The 26,707-nt window shown below is 34.6% G+C and overlaps 1 protein-coding gene across 1 annotated transcript; it reads right to left on the minus strand.

Annotated features, from left to right (window-relative positions):
• Positions 1–168: 168 nt before the first annotated feature.
• Positions 169–26,189, minus strand: LOC18110973 (uncharacterized). Its single transcript, XM_006389251.3, has 44 exons — positions 25,951–26,189; positions 25,015–25,200; positions 23,725–23,814; positions 22,395–22,468; positions 22,081–22,236; positions 21,658–21,778; positions 21,465–21,520; positions 21,238–21,292; positions 21,094–21,150; positions 20,896–20,997; positions 19,496–19,576; positions 19,326–19,378; positions 18,882–18,951; positions 16,442–16,505; positions 15,291–15,439; positions 15,057–15,184; positions 14,912–14,969; positions 14,649–14,746; positions 14,124–14,208; positions 13,834–13,899; positions 13,698–13,757; positions 12,584–12,670; positions 11,686–11,872; positions 10,852–10,895; positions 10,642–10,773; positions 10,405–10,536; positions 10,257–10,309; positions 10,120–10,168; positions 8,970–9,028; positions 8,011–8,150; positions 6,881–7,062; positions 6,251–6,379; positions 6,089–6,174; positions 5,884–5,999; positions 5,678–5,790; positions 5,391–5,514; positions 4,265–4,386; positions 3,976–4,162; positions 3,662–3,890; positions 2,845–3,169; positions 2,430–2,569; positions 1,487–1,608; positions 1,192–1,396; positions 169–510 (listed from the first exon to the last, which is right to left on the minus strand). Exons 1-44 carry the CDS (start codon positions 26,053–26,055, stop codon positions 423–425), a joined length of 4,965 nt encoding a protein of 1,654 aa, XP_006389313.3. The 5' UTR covers positions 26,056–26,189; the 3' UTR covers positions 169–422.
• Between the last annotated feature and the right edge of the window lie 518 nt (positions 26,190–26,707).

Raw genomic sequence — 26,707 nt, forward strand, 5'->3', positions numbered from 1 at the left:
TAGAGTGTGTAAAATACCAATTTAGTTCATTGATTTTTAGAGTGTAAAATTACAATTTAGTTCCTCTTTATAGAAAAAAAATGTCTTTAAACCCCAATCTACATTTGCCAGAGACATTCTTGTAAAACCATCGTGGGTTATAGCTAGGCAAGACCCTTGCGGGAAATCAACAATAAGACCCTTTTTCTTATTACTGTTAACCGATACACTGCTAACAGTGGCATGAAAAATAAAAACTCTTGCCATCCACAACTGTTTCACCTGAGGTTGGTAATGTAATTATACAACAAAACTCGTATCATAAAAAATGTACAGCTACTACATAATACAGCAATGGAGGCCAGGTATAAAAAATTCCTCACCTATACAAATTTATAAGCGAACAACTTCATGTAAACCGTCAAAACAGGTTCTTCCTCGCATCAACTGGCAATGTTAACCTTCTCTAGTGCCAATTCTCTGGTGATGTGTCTCATTAAGACTTGCACCAGCTCTCTCACTCTTGCTTCCCTGCCCATCAACAAACAAATTCAATACATGCAAAGTGCACGAGTGCAGTAGCATTCTATATCTCATTGTATTGTGTATAAAAAATCTGGTTGTGTGAGCTTTGGCCTTGCATTAGTATCTGTGCTCTGCTCTTTGCATTTGTTTTGCTTCAAAATGTTCAGTAGCTATGCAAAGGAGCACAGATTCAGCATATTTTCCTACTAAAGGACATGTTCTAAGAGATTATGCCGACTGTCCCTCGTAGCTCTGACCTACATTCTATTAAGCTTTCCAATTTCTGTAGGTCATACAAAGCAAAACTTAATCCTACAAAATTACATGTGTTTCTTATGCCAGCAAAGCGCACACAAGATTAAACCTTCAATCAGATTCAATTGTGGCGCGAAACACCTTTTAGTTTCTTATTCTCTTCTCAGATGTTCGACTTTAAACCCATCTCACCCTTCATCCTTTTCAAACCCATGCCACTACATTGTTTTCATATATCAAGTATTTTACAAGGTTCCACCAACTGAATCTGATCAAAACATTATTCTATCCAATGTAAGTGATTGGTTTTACTTAGCATGAATATACACCAGAGACACAGAAATGGCTCCTATGCTCTGATCCAGTAATGCGACTTATAACGTTTCAGACATTACTAGGAGGTCAATAACCAAATTATGGTCAACATCTCACCTTGTTATTATGAGCTCACAAAAAGAGGGAAATAAAGCAAGCAGATGTGGACGCTTCTCATGATCCTCATCATCTGATAAGCCGCTTCTCAAATAAGGATGCAATGGTAGCACAGATGCTGTTTCTGAGTGAATTATTAGATTAGCCAGTTCTTGAAGGGCATAGATAATTTCTTCAAGCCTTGTTGTTGGCAGCGGACGTTCACCTGAAGGAATAATTGCATTGTTCAACAAGCATAAAGAAGTGGAGCAAACATCAAATCTGCTGAAAATTTGCACAGACAGGAGCTATATACCTAGGTCATTTTCATCAATCAAGAATCTTTTAAAGATGTCTTCACATCTGGTCAAAAGTACCACGATTGAGATTTTGCTGACTTCACACCTCGTCATGTTCCAGTCACTGGCCTCGTCACAGCTGAAAACACATCATTGGAAAATCAAATCTCTGAAAGAAACAATCTTTGTATCAGGCTATATTTTAAAAGCACCTCTTATTAAATGGCCTGAATGGATCTATTTCCCCACAATTTTGAAAGCTGGATTTGCACCCACAAGGCCACCGTGTCTCTAATTTTTTGAGTTAGCCAGCCCTCTTATTCTCATCCACATTTCTGTTCACGATGAATGAGTAATGCTCCCTCGTCCTTTGACCTAAGTGGATTCATGTCTCTTAGAACTTAGAAGGAAACTAGATCTATCCTTGTGTCATGGCTTGAACTCTAAAGATTAATGGAAAGGGATAAAGCAAATTATAATGGGTATAAATCTAGTTTTGAATATTACAGGTGGTGTGAATTTGCACGGGCCTTCAAACAAGGGGATTTTTCTAGTTTACCATGATGAGACGAACCCATCCATATATTCGAATAGCTAATGTGGGTGAGGGGTTGATGAATGGAGAAGTTTAAAATTGCCTACCCAATGGAAACAGGAACATACTAAATTTTAGTTGATGAAACTGACTGCTCAAGATATTTAAGTTTTGTTTCAATGACAATTTTGGTGTCAGATTAAGAAAGTTCACGCATTATCAGTATAGACAAAAGCAAAAGTTTGGGCATTGTGGCCATTGGAACAAGTTTGTACGCTGTATGAGAATTTGGAGAAGCTATATTTTATGCCATTCATTCTAAATGAATGTGTCAACTTATCTGGTCCACATTCAGAAAAGTAAAAATGCAACAAATAGTCCATGATCAACCTTAACATGAATGGGTTAATTCTAAGAAATGTTACCTGCTTAGGGAAAATAACGTCCGTAAGCAAGCCAGGGAAAATCTGCTACAGTGCAATGGCATAAGTTCCACAGTCTCAACCGGCAAAGAGCATGTGCGCGATGCACAGCGGTCCATGGTCAAAACTAAACGTTGCAGAATCTGTAAAACAAAATAAAAACAAAATCGAGACAAATCAGTAATTGCGTAGCCTATGTAATTGGAGAATCTGCACAAAGGCCTTTGAATCTGATGCTCAATGCAATTTCCAGATTATAACTATTACTGCTATTGCTACAACTGGTGGTACCATCAGAATCAGACATTTGTGGGTAGGACTAGTTGGATCACATCCAGAGACCTAGCATCTATATGTACCAGTTATGACCTAAAAATTATGCAACCAGTACTGTTACTGTAATTGGTATGAAAATTACCTCGGAAGGTGCATCAATCGGTGACTTAAGAATCTTGTCACCAAGAATGTTCAAAATGGTCATCTCAAGTGCCTCATCAGCCCTAAGCGCCTCAGATGAGAGAGAGTTGGAAGGAATGGCACGCCCACAATATCCCACAAGGAATATCTCATAAACATCTGCTACTTCTTTCCAGATGCGCATACTTGCAGTTTTGCTGATCTTTGAATCTGTTCCACAGTTCAAGGTGAATCCGCTTACATCATCAACAATAATTCTGTTAAAACCTTCAACAGCTACTCGCCAAAGTGAACCATCTGGGTTGTCTCTTCTTGTTGTCATACACCTGAGGAACAGATTAATAAAGTTATAAACTACACAATTTCATCCTATGAAAAAAGAGAAAGACGTTAAACATGAATGACATGGTAATACTGATCACAATTTCCAAATTTCTACAGGTCCCCTTATCATTAGACCTTGGCAACTATGTAACACTAAATGAAGCATCATACGCCACACTACAAAATCAGGTACATTAACTCCAGTCATAATCCAATCATATTTATGGTCACCATAAAACAATGACATCGTGGACAAAACAACAGAAAACTTGACTATTTTTCCCTGAATCATAATAAAAACTGTTTCCCCTCCCAAATTTTCACCCGATGCAGAATATGGTACATTGATTCCCACATTATAAATGTATACACAGTCCCAGAAACTTGACTAAACTAGATTGTTAAAAGATAAAAAGTCAATTTCTCAATAAAGATCAATAAAATATTGAAGGTGAAACAAAATAAAAAGGCATAAGAGAGCATAGAATCTTTACCTTCCAAGGGTTTGAATAATTTCAGGAAATACAATATGCTTTTCAATTGTTGGAGCCTTTAGAAGAAGATCTAACAGCACAGGGACAAGCTTTTCTGCAAACAAATAACTTGGAATACCAGCTACTATAGTTGTGCTTGATCCAGAACCTTGTGATGGATCTCCAGCTTTCTTTGGGGACACAGAAGTGGTACCATTGAGAATTTCATTTTGCTTCCTAATGTTATTGTCTGTCATAATAATACATCAATTTCAATTTTTTTTTTAAAGATAAAATAAAGATGCTGTTGAAAAGCTGTCAAGCCAGGTCCGTACCTGGGCTTTTGTCAGTAATGCTGGCTTGCCTTGCATCAGCTTCCTCTTTTTGTAAAGAAGAATATGATTTTGGGAGATATTGCAACAGCTCCCGAAGAAGGATTGGCCACATTGAAGAAATATACTCAGTTGGACATAACAATGGTAAGATTTCCAGTATAGTGCGTAAAACGGGAGGAACATGTCCCTAAGGAAAAACAATTACATCAGTTGAGCTAGTGATTGCATATAATTATGAGAACACAAGGGGGTAGGAGGGAGAAGTTTTTGAGACAGAAAATCTACTCACAAATTCAGTTTCAAAGTTATCATTAGTCAATGTAGCTTCCTTAACTGCCAAATCTATTGTTCCAAGCAACTGAGAGAACATCTTAGCATCAAACATCTTCTGTGCTTGCACATATAGTTCTCCTGTCAGAAGTTTGAAGGAATCCAAAAAAGAACACATAAGCACCCTGAAATGTACTATTGATGAAGAGGCCCAACTACAGTAATAAAGACAACAATGATTGGTATCTTGAGAATCAAATCAGGAATTAACAGGAGATTGTCATCCTCTGGAATTGCATTAGTACAGTGCAGAGGATGCATAACTTAATTGTTTAATTAGGCTAAATTGTTCAAACCTCCCCTGAATTTTAAATCATTTGAGAATTAGTCCATGTAATCTCAATTTTAGTTTTGACCTTCCTAAACTCTGATATATTTAAAATCAAGTCTTTCTGTAATGTTTTCCAAGGTTCCCTCCATAATTTGCAAATAAAACTAACAAAATAACTTAAATACCCTCAACATCAATAATCTTCAACCTAATTGATTTTTTTTCCATGGAATTAATTTTAAATTTATAGAATAAAACAAATATATTTAATATTTAATATCATTATTTTGATTCTCCATCCAATTTTTTTTTTTAAAAAAACTAGTAGCCTAAATACCCTTTCTTCTTTGTCTCAGAAACACCAAGAACCTTAAAAATATCTCTTTTTTTTGTTGTTGGTTTTTTTTAAAAGAAAACAATAACCAAAATCTCTAGATGGAGAATTAAAATTATGATATTAAATTTTATATTCAAAATCTAAAATTAATTCCATAGAAAAAATTTAAGATTAGCTGGGTTCAAGGTTAATGAGGTTGAGGGTATTTAAGTCATTTTGTTAGTTTTATTTGCAAATTATGGAGGGAACCTTAGAAAAAGTAACAGAAAGACTCGACTTCAAACATACAAAGTATAGGGAGTTCAAAACTAAAATTGAGAATACATGGACTAATTCTCAAATGACTTTAAAGTAAAGGGAGGTTTGAGCAATTTAGCCATTTAATTATCTTCACGTGTTTGTTATCTACATGCAATGGCAACCAAGATCAAATAATAATAATAATAACAATTTCTTCAGATTGTAGTGAAGCATTACCAAGACCATGTAAAATCTCTTGCTTCACCTTGCTAGCTGCATTATCATTGTAGTTTGGTGATTTTTGAAGAATATGCCCATAGACATCAAGTATGGAGTTAAGGTATGGGAGCGGCAAGTTCCCCTGATTCACACAAATATTTTAGTTAAGATGTAACTATATGCAACTAAAACTCCACTCATTATACGATCTGTTTAGAGTCAGCCACCACCATGTTTACATTCACAGGTGGTTCATGAAAACTTGATATCTTTGACAATGATTGAAATGAAACAAAAATAATTACCTTGGAACAGTGGGAATGAACAGTTGTCTGTAAACAATTTATTGCAGCAATGGCCACCTCTTTACTACCATTTAAAATGCTATTTCTTAATAGAAGCAGCAAAGACTCCCATCCTGCAGAAAAAGATCATTTACAGAGAATTGTCACGATAAGAAGAGGAAGAAGATAACAATATCAGACACAGAAAGATACAGCCATGGACCCACCTGACCAAAAATTGCTCAAGTCACTGAGTAAAGGGAAGAAAGAACGTAACAAACGTGCTATTCCACCAAGGACCAACACAAGTGTTTCATCCCACTGTTTCTGAACCGTGTTGCGACTGAAAATCCAAGTGAAATAATGCATTAGATCAAGTTGTGGAAATGAACTCAGATAGATGTGCAAACCAAAAACATTACGGTTTTATACCTATGATGAATCAACATGTGAACTGCCTTTCCTCCTCGAGTACCTAGTTCTTTCCCTTGCCATTCATCTTTTGATGAAGTCGCAGCCTACAAAAGGATATACTTCTCATCAAATCATTCAACAAGTTGTTCATAAGAAATTTTTATAACAACTTCAAGTTACCATGTGAGAAGCACGATCCACAGCAGGGAAAACATAATTCCAAAGACAGTCCTCCCACATGCTTTTTGAAAGCTTTTGCCCATGACTTCCAAGAGTTTGGAAAAGCGTCCTGACAGCTGCATTTCTGACCTGAAACATAACTCATGCTGAGTCATTGTGTAAAGAATCCTCATAGACTTAAATAATTCCAATAACCTCCGAGCAAAAAGATTCAACATAATAGACAATGAAACTGCAATCATAACAGGAACATTCTGCCTATGATTACATAAATTATTATCTGCTTTTGATGCCCAGATGTGTAACTTCCATTGACAAGGCATCACTTTGAAAACCAAGACATAAAATCCATTCCTCAAAGGATGTATACACTATATACTAAAAATAATGGAGCCAATGTAAGACAAGAGGCCTAAGAAAACCAAACATCACAATCTCAACTAGAAAATGAGTATTGCAATTAAGAACATTCCTGAATTTTTGCATTCAAATCTGTTTTGAATCTTGATCGGTGATAAGAACAATGACTCATTGCCAAATTCAGTTAGCCAGTAAGGAGTAGTTTACATGTTGTGCTTCAATTCTAAAACAAAAGGAAAAGGGGGAAGTCCATTATCAGGGATATCATACCTCTGGTCTATCATCAGCTCCAAGTGTTTGAAGTAAGGAGAAAACAGAGAAAAGCAACTTGTCGCAGTCAATTATATTAATTGTTGCAGCCCGATCATTCACCTTATCAGGCAATTCAGAAGACAGTGTCTCCCCCAAGTCACCATTTATTTGCTTCATAACAGAATGCTCATCGTGAAAACCTGTAATGTTATAGCTAGAGCTGTCAAAGGTGCTCTAAAGCGACAACGCCTGAAAACACCCAACCCACTAGGTGCTTACCCAAAAGCGAGGCACTAATATACAAATGTGTACATAAATAACAAATATAAATGTGTGTTAGTTCAGGTAAAAAAAAATTTAACCAAAGCTATAATTAATCAATTTTTCTTCACTATTTCGGGTATCTAGATCTCTGAAGTTCAACAATTCAAGAAAAATTCAGCGAGCTTCTAACAAAAACAGCAAGAAATTAAAGTGAAATTGAAAACACAAACAGAAAAGGTTGGGACAATAACAGTAAATATTGACAGCGTAATGGTAGAAAATTGTAGTGCAGTAATAGTGAAATAGAGGATGATTCAACAAAGAAGATAAATTAAGAAAATGGGGAAAACAAAATGTTTTGGCAACATAACACCTTACAATAGTAATGTGGAAAAATGAGAATAATAGGAAGGGGAGAAAAAAGAAAGGAAATAATTAGAAAAAAGAGGAGATAAAAGTAATAGTGACAATGTGTTTGATGTAAAATTGTTCGCGCAACTTGTTCAGTCTTCTCAATAATGTTAAAGAAATGAATTTAGAAAATTAGAAACTGTACTTATACCTTTACAGCCAGCAACTAAACAAGGGTTAATAATGTTATGCCAGTCCCAAAAATAATTAAAAATTAAAATCTAAAACCCTAAAAGGCACCTAAGCAGCACCTCTTTCGCTTAGGGACTCACTCCAGGACAGCGCCTAGTTGAAATACCTCACCTGGAGGTTTTCAAGGCGCTTTGGCCTCGCCTTGCCTACCTGGGATGCATAGGCGAGCGCCTTGTGACAACACAGCACAATCAAAGCTTATTTGTAAGAACTTAATGCAAAGACAACTGATAAGCTAATAGGAATTCAATGAAAACAAATGTTTACAATTTGAACTCAACCTGTTTCCTTTCCCTCAGTAGGTCCATGCAGAAGTCCCTTGACAATGAAATCAGTCGTGGTCCATAAGAGACCTATTGCTGTCAAGCTTATATTCAACTCAGTCTTTTGAGCACTGTATGCCCCAGTAACATCTACACATCTGCAGGATCAACATGTTTAATAGTAAAGTTAACATGCATTGGAAAGCAGTAAAAACAGTTGCCATGTTCAATGACAAAGCACCAACAGCCATCAACCTTAAGTTGCATTAATCATAACAGAAAGTTGTGAATAAAGAATTGGTTAAATTCTCATCATCACCAAATGTGCAGGAAATAGCCCCTGACCTATCACAAAGAGTAGCCACAGGACCACACAAATGTCAAGATTTTTATACTTTTGAATGTATTTTAGACAGATTTAAAATCCTCCTTCCATTGCTGTACCTAAATCTGTCTTTATTTTCACTTTAACAAAGATTTTCATTGTTCTTCTTCAGATAAACCTAATTAATCAGACTAAATCCTTAATAGTATACTTTTCTATTTTTTTCTAATTGCAAGCAATGAGCTTTCATGAATCATTTCTATTTTGTTACAATTGAAAATGAGCAGGAAGTGAAATTGTGGAAGCAGCTTTCTTGAGTTTGAAAAAACAGTTTAGTAAAGGTACCATGCTTGCAGAAACTTCGAATATCAGGATATGAACAGCTACAATGATGCATGCATCCAATAAACCATGCCCAATGCATTAATGACTAACATTCAATGAAAAGAAGATTATGCAGAAGATATAAAAAAATCATTATGTTATTTAGAAGATCTAAATTCTTATAGCTAGAGTGTGTTTCAAATCTACAGACTTGATCTAAGATCCACAACCACCACATGCCACAAGTATGCATACATGATAAAGCATAGATATTTTTTTGTAAATGGAATAAAATGTCACAAAAAGTGCAAAGAGTTTTGAATCATACACATGGAGACAGTCTGCAGGAATAGAGGTCAGCCCATCATTCATGATGACACGCAGGTTCTGCAAGAAAATATACTTTTCAGATTATGATTGTGTTCTGAGAAGAGTAAGAGATAGTCATTATAAGTAACATATTATATTATTTCTCATCAGTCCTTAAAGTGAGCAGGGGAAAAAAAATAATGCAGGAAGTTGAATACATGCATGAAAAATGTAGAAAGTTTATTTCTGGATTCATGTAAACAAAATTCATTCATTATCCACCATTATAAATTTTGAGTGTGAAAATGCAAGTTTCTCTCACATTTTACACAGAGGTACCATATATTTAGTAGTAGAACTTAATATGTACATCATGAAGTTTTAATATGAAGTGTGTTTTTCTCTCTAATTGGATATCTACAATAAATTATAAGTTTATGAAATGGAGATTTCATAATCTTTCCTGAAGCGCTACAGCATACCAGCACTTTTTGAATTTCCATATTGCATAAAGGGGTTTAAGTGAAAATTCAATGCCTTGTCAAAACCACTGGAATGAACGGACCAATATGACATGGAGTGTGTTATAACTATATTTATGAACTAGATAGACAAGACCAAGTCTGAAGTGAAGCACGCAAAGAAACCCGAAAACATCTGATATGAAGACTGAAGTTAATGTTTTAATCATTTTCCTAATTAATTTTGGATTTTAATTATTTGTTTTTTAATTAATATTTTACTATTTAGGAATCCTAATACAAGATGAAATATATTTATTAGGTAAGTTTTAATTAGAAATCCTGATTTTAGTTTTGATTAGGAATCTTTTCTTATAAAAGATTTTAGGACTAATATAAATAGAGATGTCCAGTTTACTATTATTCAAGCTTTTAATAAAACACTAGAATTTTCTCTAAATTTCTCTACAGTTTAGGTTTGTAACCTTAGAACTTGAGAACCCTAGCTTTTAATCACGCTATATGCCATGCCACAATATAATTCTTTTACTTTTATTAGAGTTTTCTTCTTCTTTTTTCTCACTTGTTTTCATTCCTTTTTTTTTTTTTTTTGAGAATGAAGTTTTATTAGAGTTTTGAAAACATATTCTTCAAGGAAAAGGTATCATCAGAAAGCACATTAAGGAGCTCTCATTCAGAGTTACTAACCTGGAAGCCCAGGGTTACAAGATCTTTCTCTGATGCATCTGCAACAGATCTTACAGAAACAAAGCAACAAAAGAAATGATAAATCCAAGAAGACAGAATCCAATAAGGATCACTCATTGAAAGCAGTGATGTTTTACCTTAACATTTCAAGAATATTTAGCCAACTGTAGTGTAGTTTTTCTCCATGCCTCTGAAGAAAGGGGTTAGCCAGAAAATATACACATAAGCTACTCAAAGGACACCAAAAAAACACATCCTATTTCATCATCAACAGCAACGCTTTACCTCCAACACATGCAGAAGAATTTTCAAGGATCCAGCACGGACATCAATGCTTTGAGTAGAAGAATAAAGAACTCTAAGGGGGGATATGACAGAACACTCGAGTAATTTCAACTGTGAATCCCCAGCTTCCATCTAGAGGTAAAAAGCAATAATAATCAGCAGTATGAATCCCATTCTTTAGCATATTGATTCTTACAGTTAAGCAAAAGCAGAGAAAAGAGTTACTAATTTACTTACTTCATGAGATGTCTCCTGGAGTCTGGATGACACATAATCCTGGAACTGTTCAGAACCTAAAACAGCACATATTGATTGATCCAACGCATCAAGTGCCATGTTTCGTAAATGCTGATTTGGATTATCAGCAAGCTGCAAGATGTACAAGCATTGTCAAAGATGCAGAGCAATATAGCATTATGCACTATTGAATATATTCATTATGATCACCTCAAGAAAATGGCCCACAACGTGATCCCACAATGGCTCCACTCCTGCAGTTTAATGGATGAAAATAGATTTAAGGAAAAATTAAAACGCTAACAATAATTGAGTTCATTTACTTCATATGAACTTTATGAAATAATGCCATTAGGCGATGGTATTCTTATGAAACTAAAAATGATATTCCAGGCACAAAAAAATAAAATTATTGCAGTAACAAATGGAGCATGGTCAGGAAGCTGATAGCATGCATAAAATGAACATTTGGAACTCTGTAGCACACCGGTGTTCTATATATTTAAGAAAGATCCATGATTATTAAAATCAAACTTCTAGTATAGTTTAAAAAGCCCATGGAAAGAAAAGAAAAGCCAGGTTCGCAATCACCACCATAAAAAAGTTTGAATTTTGTCAAGAATAGAAAATTTGTGTTTTCATTTAACCATTGAAAAGTTTTCCATGGCAGAAGAGAATCTCTTGATTCATAGCATACATAAAGCGAGTATTGAAATGAAAATCTCAAACTCTGTTGCACATCAGTGTTCTATATTATATTAAAGAAACATCCATGAGCATTAAAATTAAACTACTAGTATAGCAAAAAAGCCCATAGAAAGAAGCAAATCCCAACTTCACCATCACCACCATAAGAAAATGATAAATATCTTGTCAAGAATAGAAAACTGTTGAATTTTCACATAACTGTTTTCACATAACTGTTAAAAGTTTTTGCATGGCAGAGACAACAATCAGGATTCACAGCATCATCAATGATTATTCCCGATAACACAAAAACTTATCTTATTTGAACAACCTGTCTCAATAATCCAAAATACATACTGTGAAGATTATTAACAAGGATGGATATCATCCTTTCCACCGAGAAAGTGATGCTTCCAATTTTTTGGCTCACTGCTAACCCAACACCACTTGACGTCCCCAACATGCATTGATGTGACAGTTGACATAGTGCAGAAAGAAGTGATTTAACTGCAGATATGTGCATCATTGCTGAGCTCTCAAACAGCTTCTCAAACCAAGAAAAGACTGGTTAGAACATGCATCTTAAAATTGTCCACCCCCCCCCAAACACCCACACTGAAACAAATTGAGAAACCATTTACATGAATATTAATATTATAGGTACTTGTATGCTTAAGAAAGAATGGTTACGAAAATTAATAATATGTAGGTGTTGCTGCTGCTAGTTCCTGTTTTACCAAATAGAAGGGCTTCCTTACCCATTTCTTACCCCCAGAAAATGATGAGTGCATCCCTACAACTATTTACTCTGTAGATGGCTTCACCCCCAAGAGACCAGCTAGAATCTCTCAGAGCAAATCGAACTCCTTTGCCAACTCCTATAGCTTCCTCCCAGCAGAAACCTGGGGAAAAAGATCCCACCCTACTAGATAGAAAAGCAGCCACAAAAAGAGAGTGCGTAGGATGGCATGGTCCAACTGGTCTCATGTTCTGCCTTATTTCTCCAAGCCCATATAGAATGAACCTCTAGGCCAATTGAGGTCCAATCAGTGCCCATGGGGCTGTAAGGCTAATCCTGTGCCATAAAAGCTTTACAAGGGGAGAGAAAGATAAGAGGACCGTCCTTGCATAGTTATATTCCACCCCTACTTCAGCACCTAACATGTGCTCACAGTTATGGGTCATTTCCAAAATGAATTTTGACAAATACCAGTTTTGATTTTTGCTCATATCACACCAAACTTGCTTTACTTACTTGAGAATTCAAAGAAGACAAAATGCTGAAGTCGCTGTACTGGCCAGAAGATTCTCTTGTAAGCTTGGGTACAGGCATAGAGACCTCCTGGAGGTAAGGAAATACGTATTATAAGCACTTATGTAAACAACAACAAAGAACCCTTCAGATAACCATCTTTATGTAACATTAAATAGCTCTCAGATTAAAAAAGAATTGTTCAAATTATGAAAAACTCATATATGCTGAAATTCATTATATAAGCAACCATTTGTAGCAGTTTTTCGAAGATGCTTTTCCATTTTCACCGAAGCAATCGGTTCTTCTACCGTTTTTCACACCACATAAGAAAGTACAGTGGGCATACCAGGCCCCATTAGGAAACTGTTCTGGATTTAACTTGGTTGAGTGTGTAGAATAATCACTGCCACCAAATCCCTAACCAATTTTCACATTTATTGATTTGTATTTGACGTGCCAAAATACTTATGTGCTCCAAAAAAGGCCAAAAAGAGCGTGATAAGTTTCAAATAGGAAGGCCTTCGATTTCTCATTTAATTAAAAAAAATAAAATTGTGTTCTCTTTCTGTTTTTTCCTAGCTCTGCGATTTTCCTTGTAACAATGGCCACGATTTCAAAGATGATATGCTTTAGATCAGTTACCGAACATTCATTTAAAGTGGGAATAAATTATGATATTTGTGTAAATATCATTTCCTTTTATGAGTTTTCATTCTAGCCCTTGAATCTTTGTTTCTTGTGGGTATTGTTTCAATTCATGGGATGAGCTTCAGAGCTTGTTTCTTGTAGTTATGACTTTTAGAGAAAGATAACAGTGAGAGTTTAGGGGGGCAGCTGAAAATTGAAGTAACTGACAATATCGAACCTTAAAGGATTGAATTCAGCTATACTTCTCCTCTCATGTTACACATTACAGCTCCATTAGATAAATTTAAAGTTCTGGTTAGGTTCAGAGCTCTTTAACAAACCAACTGCCACCACTGCTTACCCCAAATGAGAAGTTTTTGTCCATTTTTTTTAACTTATCCCCATCATGTACTTTCTACACAAAAAGGACCAACGAGAAGCAACCATGATTCAAATCCAAATCAAAAAGATATTTTTCCAGAATTACCTGTGTGGTGGCATGTGGAGAATGAATTGTTCGGTCTAGAGCTGCTAGAGTTTCCAGCACCTATATTTTTTAGAAAATAAACTTTGAGTTGGGGACCAAATCTATTTCTGACAAATAGTGAAAGCAACCAACATACCAAAACCCATGAAGGCCCCAAAACATTGTGTAACCGATGAGCAACATTGAAGAGAGTCCTTAAGGCCTGCATTGCAATAGCAAGTGAAATAAACCATACATATAGATAAATGATCCGATAGCATAACTAACTTATTCAACAAGCAACTGAACAACAGTAACATGTGTTCAGTTAAGGTAAAAATGATCCGATAGCATAACTAACTTATTCAACAAGCAACTGAACAACAGTAACATGTGTTCAGTTAAGGTAAAACGAGTATGCCATAAACACTAAGCCAAACCAAATACCTGCACATTCTTTTGAGTAAGGACTATGCTATCTCTCTGTTCAACTAATGCCTCAGAACGTTTTGACCCAGGAGACAGTCCTGCACTGCAGAAATCTCAATTTAATCCAGAATTTCAACAGTATCCACAGACTAAGATCTTTAAAGTATAGGTCATGCCGAAGAACATAAGCTACACATGTTAAAATGTCAGGTTGAATCTGAGATGTCAAAACTTTGAACAAAAGACACCAATCAATAGTCTATCCCAAGTTGGTGTAAGATTTAATAAATTCTTCTTCCTTTTCTGGCTTGTGGATGAGGACAATTAGCCAAAGGTCTGCTTAATATATGGATTGCCAAGACATGCTGTATATCAAAGTTTGCTTGGAAAACAGCCTGAGCCCTGGCTAGTACTAAGGTCACCAACAGTCTATTCATTTAAGCTGGCCTAAACATGCATTTCAAACAACAGTAGATGGTTCATGGGTTTAAGAATACAGCAGACTTGGCTAGCTGAAATCATTTAGTGAAATGTGAGATTTACCTCCTCTTTTCTGCTTCGTTTGGAAAATTGATAGTGAATTTGCAAAGTGATGCTAGAAAAGAATTCAAAGGTTCTACAGCATGAAGAACCCCACATGCCTGAGAATTTAGTCATGGAAACCATCAAAGTTCATTGTGAGGTAAAGGAAACATAGTAGAAAATCCCACTATAACTGTACAAAATTGATAGAAGACTAATATTTACTTCGGTCAGATAAGAACAGATAAGGCAATATAAAACAACCAAAATAAACCCATGGTTACCTGAGTGAATGCCTGGTATCCCTTCAATATTTCCAACACAATAGCCTCTCCTTGCGACCTTCAACATTAAGCAACAGGTCAGATATGTGCATAGCTTTAGTTCATTCTAACTGTATCCTCTTTCACAAAGAAAAATTTGACAAACCTTGACAAAATAAGGGACAAAGCATCAAGGATTGTCAACCACAAAGAATCAACCATTGCAATGCAGAGAACTGTGGTTTTCCCACTATATCTTTCCACAGGATCATACTCATATCTGGGGGAATCAAGCTGGTTGTACAAAGAGAGAGTAAGACCTCTCTTCTTTTTTTCTTTTTTTTCTTTTTTTATAATAAACAATAAGAAATGTAAAAAGAAAAAAACATCACAGGATTACCTCCCCAACATCCACTGCTTCATCTGTTAAAGTAGCTACAGTGAAGATGACACCCAACAGCCCTTCAACTGCCACAGTTATTGCATGGGCTTCACTAGCAACCAGCACAGCAGCATTGGATGCATCATTATCAAGGATCCATTCAATACCTGAAAAAATGAAGAGAAATCTTTTATGGCAATCAAGAATTGCAATAAATAATAACTGGAGTCCATGGATTCAAAGAAATCCAAATGAACATATTATTCAATTGGTTATGACGACCACACAATCTAACATTAGAGTAAATTCACATCTCATTGAGACACCTACCTTTCACATCACTAAAAGGATTAAGATTAAATGAATCTAGCTAACTAGGAAGAATTCACACAACCAATAGTTATTATGTTATATGCACAACTGAAAGTGATTTTTGTCTTGAGCATAACATAATTTCTACCATGCAAAACATTGTTTCCCTTGTGTAACTGAACGTCAACCTTTTAATTTGGAAAGGTTGGGGGATTTGGGATGGAAGATCTTCTAAGCAAATATATATGAAATTACAGCTTGCCTATTTGTCTCCTCCTTTATTACAGAAGAAAAAACAAAATTATTTCCAATGTTGATAGTTCTTTTATATCCAGTGAGCACAATCACCTGCTTCTCATAGATTTCATCGACGACTACAAATAACCTACTTTTTCATAGTTCCTAACAGAATTAAAGTGGCACGAGAATTGTATAAACTTTGATGACAAATAAAACTCCACATTCAGATTTCAAACCACAATTTTATCAGTACAGTTATATTTGAAAAGAAGAAAAAAACAGAGAGAGAATTGACATGACATTGGTCAACCTCTGCTTCTAATCATGTGCTGATTGAACGAATTGTGCAAACATATAATTTCTTTTCTTTTTCATGATTACAAAAATGAGCACATCTTCAAAAACAACTATTATATCCTTGTAGCCATTGGAACACGAGAAGGACACCAATATTCCAACATACAAAACTCCAGCAGGTGTAGCAATAATCATTATAAACACCTTGAATGCTTTATTCAACTTATGAATAAAAATGTCCATGATGACATTCCCATAATATATAGCATTGGAGAATGGTACAGTTGGTATCAATTTTGTCTCTTCCAATACAAAGTTACCTTTGGCTTTGCTGCTAAACATCCCAGCAACAGCTGCCAGGCTCTCCTCACTTGTTTCTTGAACCTAACACATAATAAATTATGTCAGTCAAGAAATCCAAGCCAAGCTCATAATCCCATACATGTTGCAAATATCAGCATATATATGTGTGTGTGTGTGTGTGTGTTAAAAAAAAAAACTAAGAGGCATCAATAAAACACTATAGCCCTAGAATCATTACATTGTGGATTGGAACAGTGTAACAATGTTTTTGCCCTTCTCAAGAAAACTCAAAAGGCTTGCTATGGGGGGTAAATTGCTTTTTTTCTGCGAGATCCATTGGACATTACTAGATTGAACATGGGCAAATTAGTCTATTCACTTCTTTTAGCACACGAAAAATAAAATGTTTTAACTGCCCTTAAAAGCAAAAAAATATTTAGCTTTCATCCAGGGGATTTTTACCCTTTCTAATTTCCAGGGGCTTTTCATATTTTAATCTTGGTTTTTTTGTTATAATCAAGTTGGCTTAGAGGCAATTTGGTATTTTGATAAATATAAATATTATTAAAAAAAATGATTGGCGCATATAATGCTCGTGCCATCATATGGCACCTCCGCACTCTTTGGGAGGCATGTGAGTTGTCATCCGACAGAGGAACACCGACTTCCGTGACAATGTTCACCACCTTCCACGACAGTGGTCACCTCCTTCCACATAGGGCAGTGTTGTGTCAATGGCGGCCTCTTCCTTTCTTCTTCTTTTTTTTTCTTCTCTCTCTTTCCCTCGAAATTCACACTGGGCATTTAAAATCTCATGATTGCCCTCTAATTTACTGATATTTCAACTTTGGTACTCATTTGTTTAATTTCTAACTTTTATTGTTTTCCTTTCTTTCCAAATTTTAATTTGTTTTTAATTTCATCCTTGAATCCATAATTGTGTTTTGTTATTTTTTCAAATATGGTCCTCATTCTTTTGATTTTGATTTTTTTGTTTTGCATTCTTTTATGAATTTGATTTTCTTTTCAATTTTTACCTTCAATTCAAAATTCTAGGTTGTGCTCTCATTTACTTTTTATTTCAAATTAGATCCTCATTTTCTTTATTGCTATTTTTTCTGTATCCTTTGGTATAATTGACCTTTTTTTTTTAATTTCATCCTACAATTCTTTTAGGTTGTCCTCTAATTAACTTTTCATTTCAAATTAGGTCTTCATTATTTTAATTACTCTTTTTTGTTTTGGATCTTTTTTATAATTGATTTTTTTTTCAATTTCATCCTTCGACATTTGATTTGTTGGGAGTTGGACTTGGTGGTTTTTCCAGATTGGGTGTTTCCGGTTTAGTGACTTGAGTCACAAGTTTGAAAAGTTAACATAGGTTGACGTCATTTTTTTTCACTTATTTTTTTATTTTACCTTTCGACGTTCATTTTGAAAAGATGGGCTTCATGATTTTCTTCAGTTTCCTTTCAATTAGGTTATCATGGATCGCTTTTTTATATGTTTTTGGTTTCATCCTTTAAAATTGGGTTCTTTTTAAAATTAAACTGTCATTTTTCTTGTTTTTCTTTCTATTAGGTTATCTCATTAGCATGATTTAGCTTGCAAGTTTTAGTAGCCTTACCTGGGTTTGTAAGTGTTTTATTTTTTTGGGCTTCTTTTTGTTGGCTCTTTTTTTTTTTTTCATCCTTATACATTTAGATCGTTGGGGATTGACCATCGTTATTTTTTCTCAATTTACTTTTTTATTTCTTCTGGTTATCATTATCATTGTTTTTTTAAATGATCAATTTAATGTCGTAGCTTTTCTATCATATAATTGAATGAAACCATCTTATTAGACCCAATAGGGTCAATGACTCAAATTATGGATTTTTTTTCTGTTTTTAAAACATATTAGCAGCGCCTAAGCATCGTTTTTTGCGTTAAAAAAATCAGCGTGGCCCGCGGAACGGGCCGCCTATCTAGTCTTAACTGAAATGCATCTATAAGTAACACTAGGCAACATATAAAAGACCGCCTATATGGAACAAGCTTTGCAGGAAAACTTAGAATATTTACATCAAAGATGTATGAAAAACAAACTTAGGGGGCAGCAGTTCTACATCTCCAGTTTATTTAGCTTCTTTTAGGCCCACATGTTTTTAAAGCCGCCAACAACGGAACTATAGTGCCAATCAATATGAATTTTACCCAACAAACGAGAGTTTCATGTTCCAAAAACAGACTTCAATATATGAAAATAGCATCAAGAAAAACCATGAAAACTACAAGGACAAAGTATGTAGAAGAAACACATGGTGGGAAACAAAATCAGTCACTCAAATGATACCACACTCCAGCATGTTATAGAAACCCAAATTTTCCTTCTCATTATTAGTAAGTCTCTCTAGCAAAGCAGTTAGGGAAATTACTGGAGGTCAACAAAAGTAAAAATGCATAAATATCTTGTACCTGTACATTTGAAACAACTCGAGCAAGAGCTTTAACCATTCCCTCCACAACATTTGTGTTCTTAGGATGCCTACCAGGTGGATGAAGATGCAATTGTTACAAAGCACATAGTTCAATACATGAGCAAAATAATTTAATTGCTATATTATTATTGGTCAGCAACCCTACCATATTTTCAAGCATGTCAATGCCCATGCTTTCAAGTAATAAGTTTTTTCATGTATACAAAAAATGAGTTTATCATCATCTTGCATCATTTATATGAAACTAAATTAGGCAATCTTCCTCATTGACCTTTTACTGTCATTTAAGTTCAATTCCAAGCTGAGCTAATGAAGTTTTAATAGCTTCAAAGTGAATGCTGGTAAATGAGAGAGATTTTGCTAACATGAATGCAACATAAAGCATGGAGCAAAAGATGCCGAATGAAGCTAATGGGCTTACATATCAAAGTTCTGGAAAAGAGTTCTTAAAGTCCGTGCCTCCACACAAAAACCCTGTGAAATTCAACAATATCTATAATTTTCAATAACTTTGATAAGTACTAACAGATCATCTACAGTTCATACATGATAACGATACAAATAAGCAACAACCACCACTGTAGAGATTACCCTCAAGATTTCAAGCACAAGAATCCGATGCCACAATGGCAGATCAAGAGAAGTAACCTTCACAAGCATGCTAAGGAAAACCTGCATTTAAGGAAGGAAAATGTTATTCAAGTATATCAATCTATGCTGACATAAAGAGGTGAAGTTTCTGTGATAGTACGCTAACAAAAAAATTGAGAAATATAACTTGATTAGAAAACTTGAACAAAATAGTGAACATGGGCAGCTCCTTTATTAGGAGTGCAAGCCATGATAAAGAAGGGGAAGTTATCCAGGAAAGAAAAAGGATAGGTAGATCACAATTTAGAAGAACAACATACTTTAGCATTTTACTAAGATCAATTAGTAAATGATGAAGAACTGAAGCCAGAAATGTTATTCAGAACTTGCATCAACACCTTGGCAGACATTTCTGTAAATGAATGAAAAAGGAGAAGACAAGAAAGTGCTGCCAAAAAGAGTTATCTTGTTTATCTGACAACTGCATATCTTAAATTGTTTGTGTTGTTTTCTTTTTTTTCACTTTGTGAGCTCTTACTTCAGCCCAGGCCTTCAGCCCAAAGATTTATATCATTTATCTTCCTTTCTCCAAACGTTTCCAGGCCTCCTTGTCCTCCTCTCATTATATTTTCTTTCTCAGAAAATGAGCAATTTATATTGTTTTCAAATTTCCTAAAAACAATGCCCTAAATATGATTAACGATTATAAATCAAAAGGCTATCTGAATTTCTAGATTGGTTATGTCATAAAAGAATTCTGATAAAACAATGAATGATGAGAAAAGGAGAAATTCATGCGCTCTATCAAGTCTTGGAAAGTTCAGAAGAGAATATAGACATATGGAGATGCAAGGCTTAGTAACTGTGACAATATCTTTACAATTCAAGAAGCATATAGCAATCAGGCTTCTCTAAGAGGATTTGAATCAGAATTTTTCTTCTATTATCAATTGGAGCGGTGATATTTCCCGACTAGCAAGTGGAGGATCATTCCAGGCTCTCTTCAGTCTCTAATAGCGTAGCTGATGTGTCATGCTAGGAAGCTCAGATAGGGCATTTATTCTTTCTCAACAGGAGTGAAAACCCTCTCCGCTTCTAGGAGCGTAGAAGGAAGCTTGGGGAAAAGGTCTAAGTGCAAGTATTGAGTCAAACCGATTCAGGTATAGCGATGTAATCTGTATACTTAATTCAAATACTCGATGATGATATAATGCTTCACTCATGAGTGAACAGTATACTTGGTAAAGCAATTGATTTTTCAGCCATGGGAGATTAGAAGGTTCACCCACCAATCACACCCAAAATATATCAATCTTCTTTGGAAGAAATATTCAAATTTGTTTTCAAGTACCCATTGAATTTACTATTCAAGATTAAAATTACAACATAGCTGAACATACCTCACACTCAGTGATAAGGGATGCGCTGTACAGCCTGATAATATGAGCAACTGATCTCAACACTAACCGACGAAAAGAAGGCTCTCCAGCTTCTCCTTCAAGCTGAATCAGGTTGAACACAGCGCAAGTAAAATGTGTAAAGTGAAATTCTTCAAGAGATCAACGATTTTATCCACTTGTTTCAAAAAGAGAAGCTACCTCGGCATTGGTACGAAGTGAAGTCATCAAAAGTGAACATATCTGGTGACGCAAAACCTGTAGAGTTTCCATGCAAACTTTAAATTAGCCAAAGATCTACTAACATGCCAAAAATAACCAAGATAAGTGTTCATAATAAATCACCTGTTCATAAGGAACCAAAACCTTGAAAATAACCACATAATTGGATAGAATGAACCTGCAAAACAGAAGCATTGAGAAAAATGAAAAATAGATATGCAAAAGAAACACTGCAGTTTTGGTTCAGTAGCAAGAAGATTTTGAAATATTGTGAGACACCAAGGAAATCCAGGAGCTTCAATATATAGCAAAGAAATATGAAATGTTGTGAGCAGAGATAAATTTCTCACTCAAGTATATCAAGTGCAAATATCCGTTGGAGAGAATTGACATGTAACCAAATCGCCTGTCGGATGGAAAAATTAGTTAAACAGCTTTCACTAACATGATTCCTAAGAAACAAAAATAATCACAACAAAATAAAACATCAGATGTGAAATTCAGTGACAGAGACTATATTTAACAGCTTCAAATAGTACATACAGATCCACCTGCAGCAAGAGCTGTCAGGTCTTCAAGTAAACGAAGCCCAAGCTTTCCAGCATTTGTTAGTGTCTCCCTCATCAATGATTGCCCTCTGGAAACAATTTCATGCTCCCATGACCTGTTCATGCTGAAGTTAAATGCATGGATATGACATAGTGCACATTCTAAGAACTCTCCATACCAATAAAAAAGGAGTATGTTCATACAACATATAATTCCCTCCCCTTTCACAGCTCATGTGGAGCTATCCTCATATTCAAATTTATTTAATTGGTTGAAAGCAGATATACCCAAAACATAAACATCAAACACAACGATAAAAATGTATTAAGAGTTCCCTTTATGAATGACATGGACACCCCCAAGCACAAGAAATAGAATGTTTTGAGTCATATATGATTTCCATGAAAAAATATTTACTCTGAATTATTGATGCTGCGATTAACATCACCAGTTACTGAACTGGATCGAGAAATATGACCTCCAGAACCAAACTTTCCCACTGGAAGAGACTCGACATGAACCACATGATCAAAAATCAATGCTACTGCCTGTCTGATGGTAGCCGCGGCAGTGCTGAAAAAGAAAACAATTATATGATTAACAGATGAAATGTAGGGCATCATCTCTCAAAATAAAGAGGTTAATCATTAATGAATGATGAATTTTGGAAGAAAAGAGTGACTGGAAGGCCTCTTGAAGTTTAAGATGTGTTTGCCAATAATTGAACTTACTTTCGCACACTATCAGAGGATCGGTTATTTTCAAGAAGCCGAAGACATATATGAAGGGCTTGTGCCATATTCGCCTGAGATAAATAGAATGTTTAAAGCACAAAAGCTTGTAATACCCCCATCCCAACCCAAAAGCAGAAATACAAAACATAAGGTACAAATTAAAAGGATAAACGTAGAGAGCACACAATGATGCCAAATTTGTGCCTTGATTATCACATCTATATCACATAAAAGGATAAAAATTTCCAGAGAAACTTATCATCCTATATCACATAAAAGAGAAAGATGTTGAGCAGCTAAAATTATGGATTTGGGTTCACATACCATAAACATATTCAAGTTCGGGTTCACGAAATTTATTTCCTCGGACATGTCTTTTAGATTAAAACTTAAACTATTAAATAAAATTTAAATTTGATATTACTGTTCGACTAGTTTCGCATTTAATGAACTCAGCAGTTTTGGTTTAGCATATCAACAATTGCAACAGCATTCTTGCCATTAAAGAGCAAATTTTTTTCTTCTACACTATCAGATAACAGATGATGATCTAAATCCAATGCATTTCCAACTGGGAAATATCAGATACATGCAGGTAACTCCTCATATTTTATATGCATCTGAATCCAACAATTTCCAATATTTTTTTATAAAATAAACTAGTTCCATTAAGTCAAATATATAGCTCCATTTGCACAATATAAAAAAAAAAAAACTATATCCATTTATGAGCAATAGCAAAACTGACTGTTGTATGTGTGTGGGTGTGTTTGTGACACCCCCAAAGCTTTACTCAAACTATTGGATAGCAAACAGACTCAACAATAGGGCAAGGAAAGGTAAGCTCATCCTAAATTAGTTTCTTAAATAAGTGGAGAATCAAATTCAGAAAATTGAAGGTACAAGTATATACTGTATTTATGTCTATTTTATTCCAGTCCAGTCTCCAGCTGATCTCAAATAAATGAGCACATCAGCATAAATCGAAATATATGCTTAATGCTACTAATCGATTATATTGATCAGAGGACTTTTATGTGCTTAATATTACTGATCAGTCATATTGATCAGAGACCTACAATATTCAATATACGCAGGATTTCTTGGTAATACGCTAACTTAAGTTTGTAAATGTGCTCTTGTGATCAAACGTATGAAAGAGAAAAGCATGCATTCTAATTTCAGTATGTCAATAATTCATTCAACAGAGTTGCCATATTTTTTTTTTTCTTAACACATCGGGCTTTGATCTGGTTACCAACCTCGCTCCAAGTACAAGGCATTCTGCACACTTACTGGGGAGATGAACTAAATGATGGATCATTACCTCACTTTCAGGATGTAAACGTGACTGAAATATTATTAATATAGTCTGTAGAGTCTTAAGTTGAACACTCTCATCTGCCATTTCAGCATGCTGCATAGAGGAGATGATCGATATATAAGATTTCCAATCAAGTATCTATTTTATATTTTTTTTCAAGAAAATCAAGCAATCAGGAATACTAATATGCCTATTTTTCAAAAGAAAAATCATTATATTCCATAATTTCCACATAGAATACATATTTAAATATAATTTTCTGATAGGAAACACTAATAAGCCTTCTGTAGAAAGACTAAATTTTTGTGTCCATGAACACCTTGATGGCGATATGCAGGAATAATTTCCTTAACTGACCAACAGTAATAACAATAGATCCTACTTGCATGTGGAGAAGCTCGTTAGAAATTATGAAAATCAGCAAAAATCAAGTTTAGCAATATTAAAAGTCATTCATGGAGAAGATTTGGAGCACACAGAGAGAAAATAACAACCATCAAAGTATTTGATAAGAGTTCACAATTACCAATTGAGTGCCTAAGAAATATCCTTCTGGCATGATTAAAAATCAGTGTAACCTTGTCAGGATTATATGGGACATGATGCTCTGGTAACCTCTCCTTCAAAGCAGGCAAGTAAGTTCAATGTTCATAAATGGTCGCTTCATTAAGGGGACCGATGCAAGTAATTTAGTTGTTTTGGACCAAGAAGGAGCCTATGCAAAAGCTACGTCCAAAAACTTATAGGAACAACTAAAGATATAGACAGGGTATCTGCATTGTTTATTGCTGCTTATAAACAGACTCTGATTGGTCCCTTTCCCTTTATCCTCACAACACTTCTTAATTTGTTAAGTTACCTATATTGATAGTTATACAAGACAAGTTTTTCTTCTCAATGAATAAATCATGAAAAATAGATAATTATTAGCATTTGGAAGACATCCTGGCTTGGATTCTTGCTGATTTATTTTCTAACTATTTCCTTAATTAATATTCTATTTCAGTGTCACGGAACAATTTCCTTGAGCATTTAAAATGAAAAATGATTCACATCCATTTTCTAACTCTAACAACCTTATAATCAATGAGAAGTTAAACACAGGAAGAAATATATATATATATATATATATATGTATGTATGTATGTATACACACACACACATGCATGCACGTATGTATATCGCCTAGCAAAACATTCAGAACAAGACAGTTCAATGTAGGCTCATTTCAAGACAGTTTTAGTGAATGCTAAAACAATTTTAAAGTAGAAGCTAATACAACTACAAACTTACAGTTTTCAGTGTAGAAAGGATTTCTTTCAGAGCTGATGGAGCAACTGCATCATGGGATATGAGCTTTTGTAGACAGGAAAGCCCAATCACACTCAACTTTACCGTTCTAACCTCACAAGCCATCAAAAATATTCGCAGAATATCCTCATTATCTGCAATTTCACTAGGACTTGATAGCGATCGAAGCTGCAAGAACAACACCCAAGAAAGAAAAAAAGACTCAAGCTCAGCTTCCATATCAATGGCAATAAATAACACATTGACTTTCAAAACCCATGGCTGCATTCCCGTCATATAGATTTGAAAAAAAAAAACTACTAAAAATCTGTATGCACTATTATTTAACCTAAAATTCCAAGTATGAAACATAACTTGGACTAATACAAAAACTAACGATAATACAAACATGACCCCAAATTCTTCATGCAACTCTGCCCATCAACATTTTGAACTCTGCAGAATTGTTACAAATTTTTTTTCCTAAGAAAAAATCTAAATTGCGATTCAAATGCACAAGCAAACTAAAAGCTCTATTCAACCAAGTCATCATTCCGAAAATAAACTTAAAATTCGTATTTGTGTATGTAAAAATAATCTCAAAACTAAATTATTCTATTTCAGATGTTAAAAATGCCAAATTCAAACGACTTCGGTTCCAAAAAAAATAACAACACGTAATTAACTCCAGTCACTATTTTAAGCTCAGTTTCCCGGCACTGGTTTCTTTTAAAAAAATCCTACTAAACACATCTGTTTATATCAAACGGCATTAAATTATCAAACGCTAAATTACAGGCGATTGCGTGAGCTTAAAGAAGCTACATTTGCAACAATTCAAGATAAAAGAAATACCAATACACTTTGACCGACATAAAGAAATCAGTAGTAATTGTTAACAAATGTGTGTGATTTTTTAGTTTGAATTCGAATGTGTACCTTTAAAATGGCATGTTCAGCGCCGTCTTTAACGGCAGGGTAACGTCGGCGAGCTTCGGAGGACAGAGATCGGAGATCGGATTCCAATACTGCCATGAACGCCATGGCTCGAAAAGCGTTTTCTTGATTTGAATTTGATTATCAATTGGTGAATTTAGGGTTTTGAAAACAAAAACATTGAGAGATCGATCAATTAATTCTTTTTCTTGAAAGAAAAAAAAACGAGAGAGCGAGAGAAAGGGTGGTGAGAGAGAGTAGATCTGTTATTTTCTGCACGTGTGGAGAACACGTGTGAGATTTGAAAGATCAGACCCGACCCAGGGTTGACCCGGCCAAAAAGTCAGGTTCTGAATTACATGAATTAACCGAATCAACTCATAAAAATTTAAATATTTCATATAAAAAATTAATAAATAATACACGTGAATATACATTATAAATTATTAATTTTTGTTGCACATATACCATTTTTTTAAAAATAAATAAAGGGCATGTTGGAAATACAACTAAATATAAGTTAATTTTTATTCTCACAAAAATTTTAATTTATTTTGTTAGATACATACATACATACATACATACATATATATATATATATATATATATATAAGATAAGATAAGCTTTCGGAACTGTTTTTTATAAGGTTTATTTTGTTGCATTATATGTATGCATTGACCTATTCTATTCTTTTTCAGCTAAAGTAAAAAATAATGATAATTGATAATTTGTAAGTACTTGTTAATAAAAGTTTCCTAT

This window comes from Populus trichocarpa, chromosome 13 (genome assembly GCF_000002775.5).
Source record: "Populus trichocarpa isolate Nisqually-1 chromosome 13, P.trichocarpa_v4.1, whole genome shotgun sequence".
Taxonomy (NCBI): Eukaryota; Viridiplantae; Streptophyta; class Magnoliopsida; order Malpighiales; family Salicaceae; genus Populus; species Populus trichocarpa.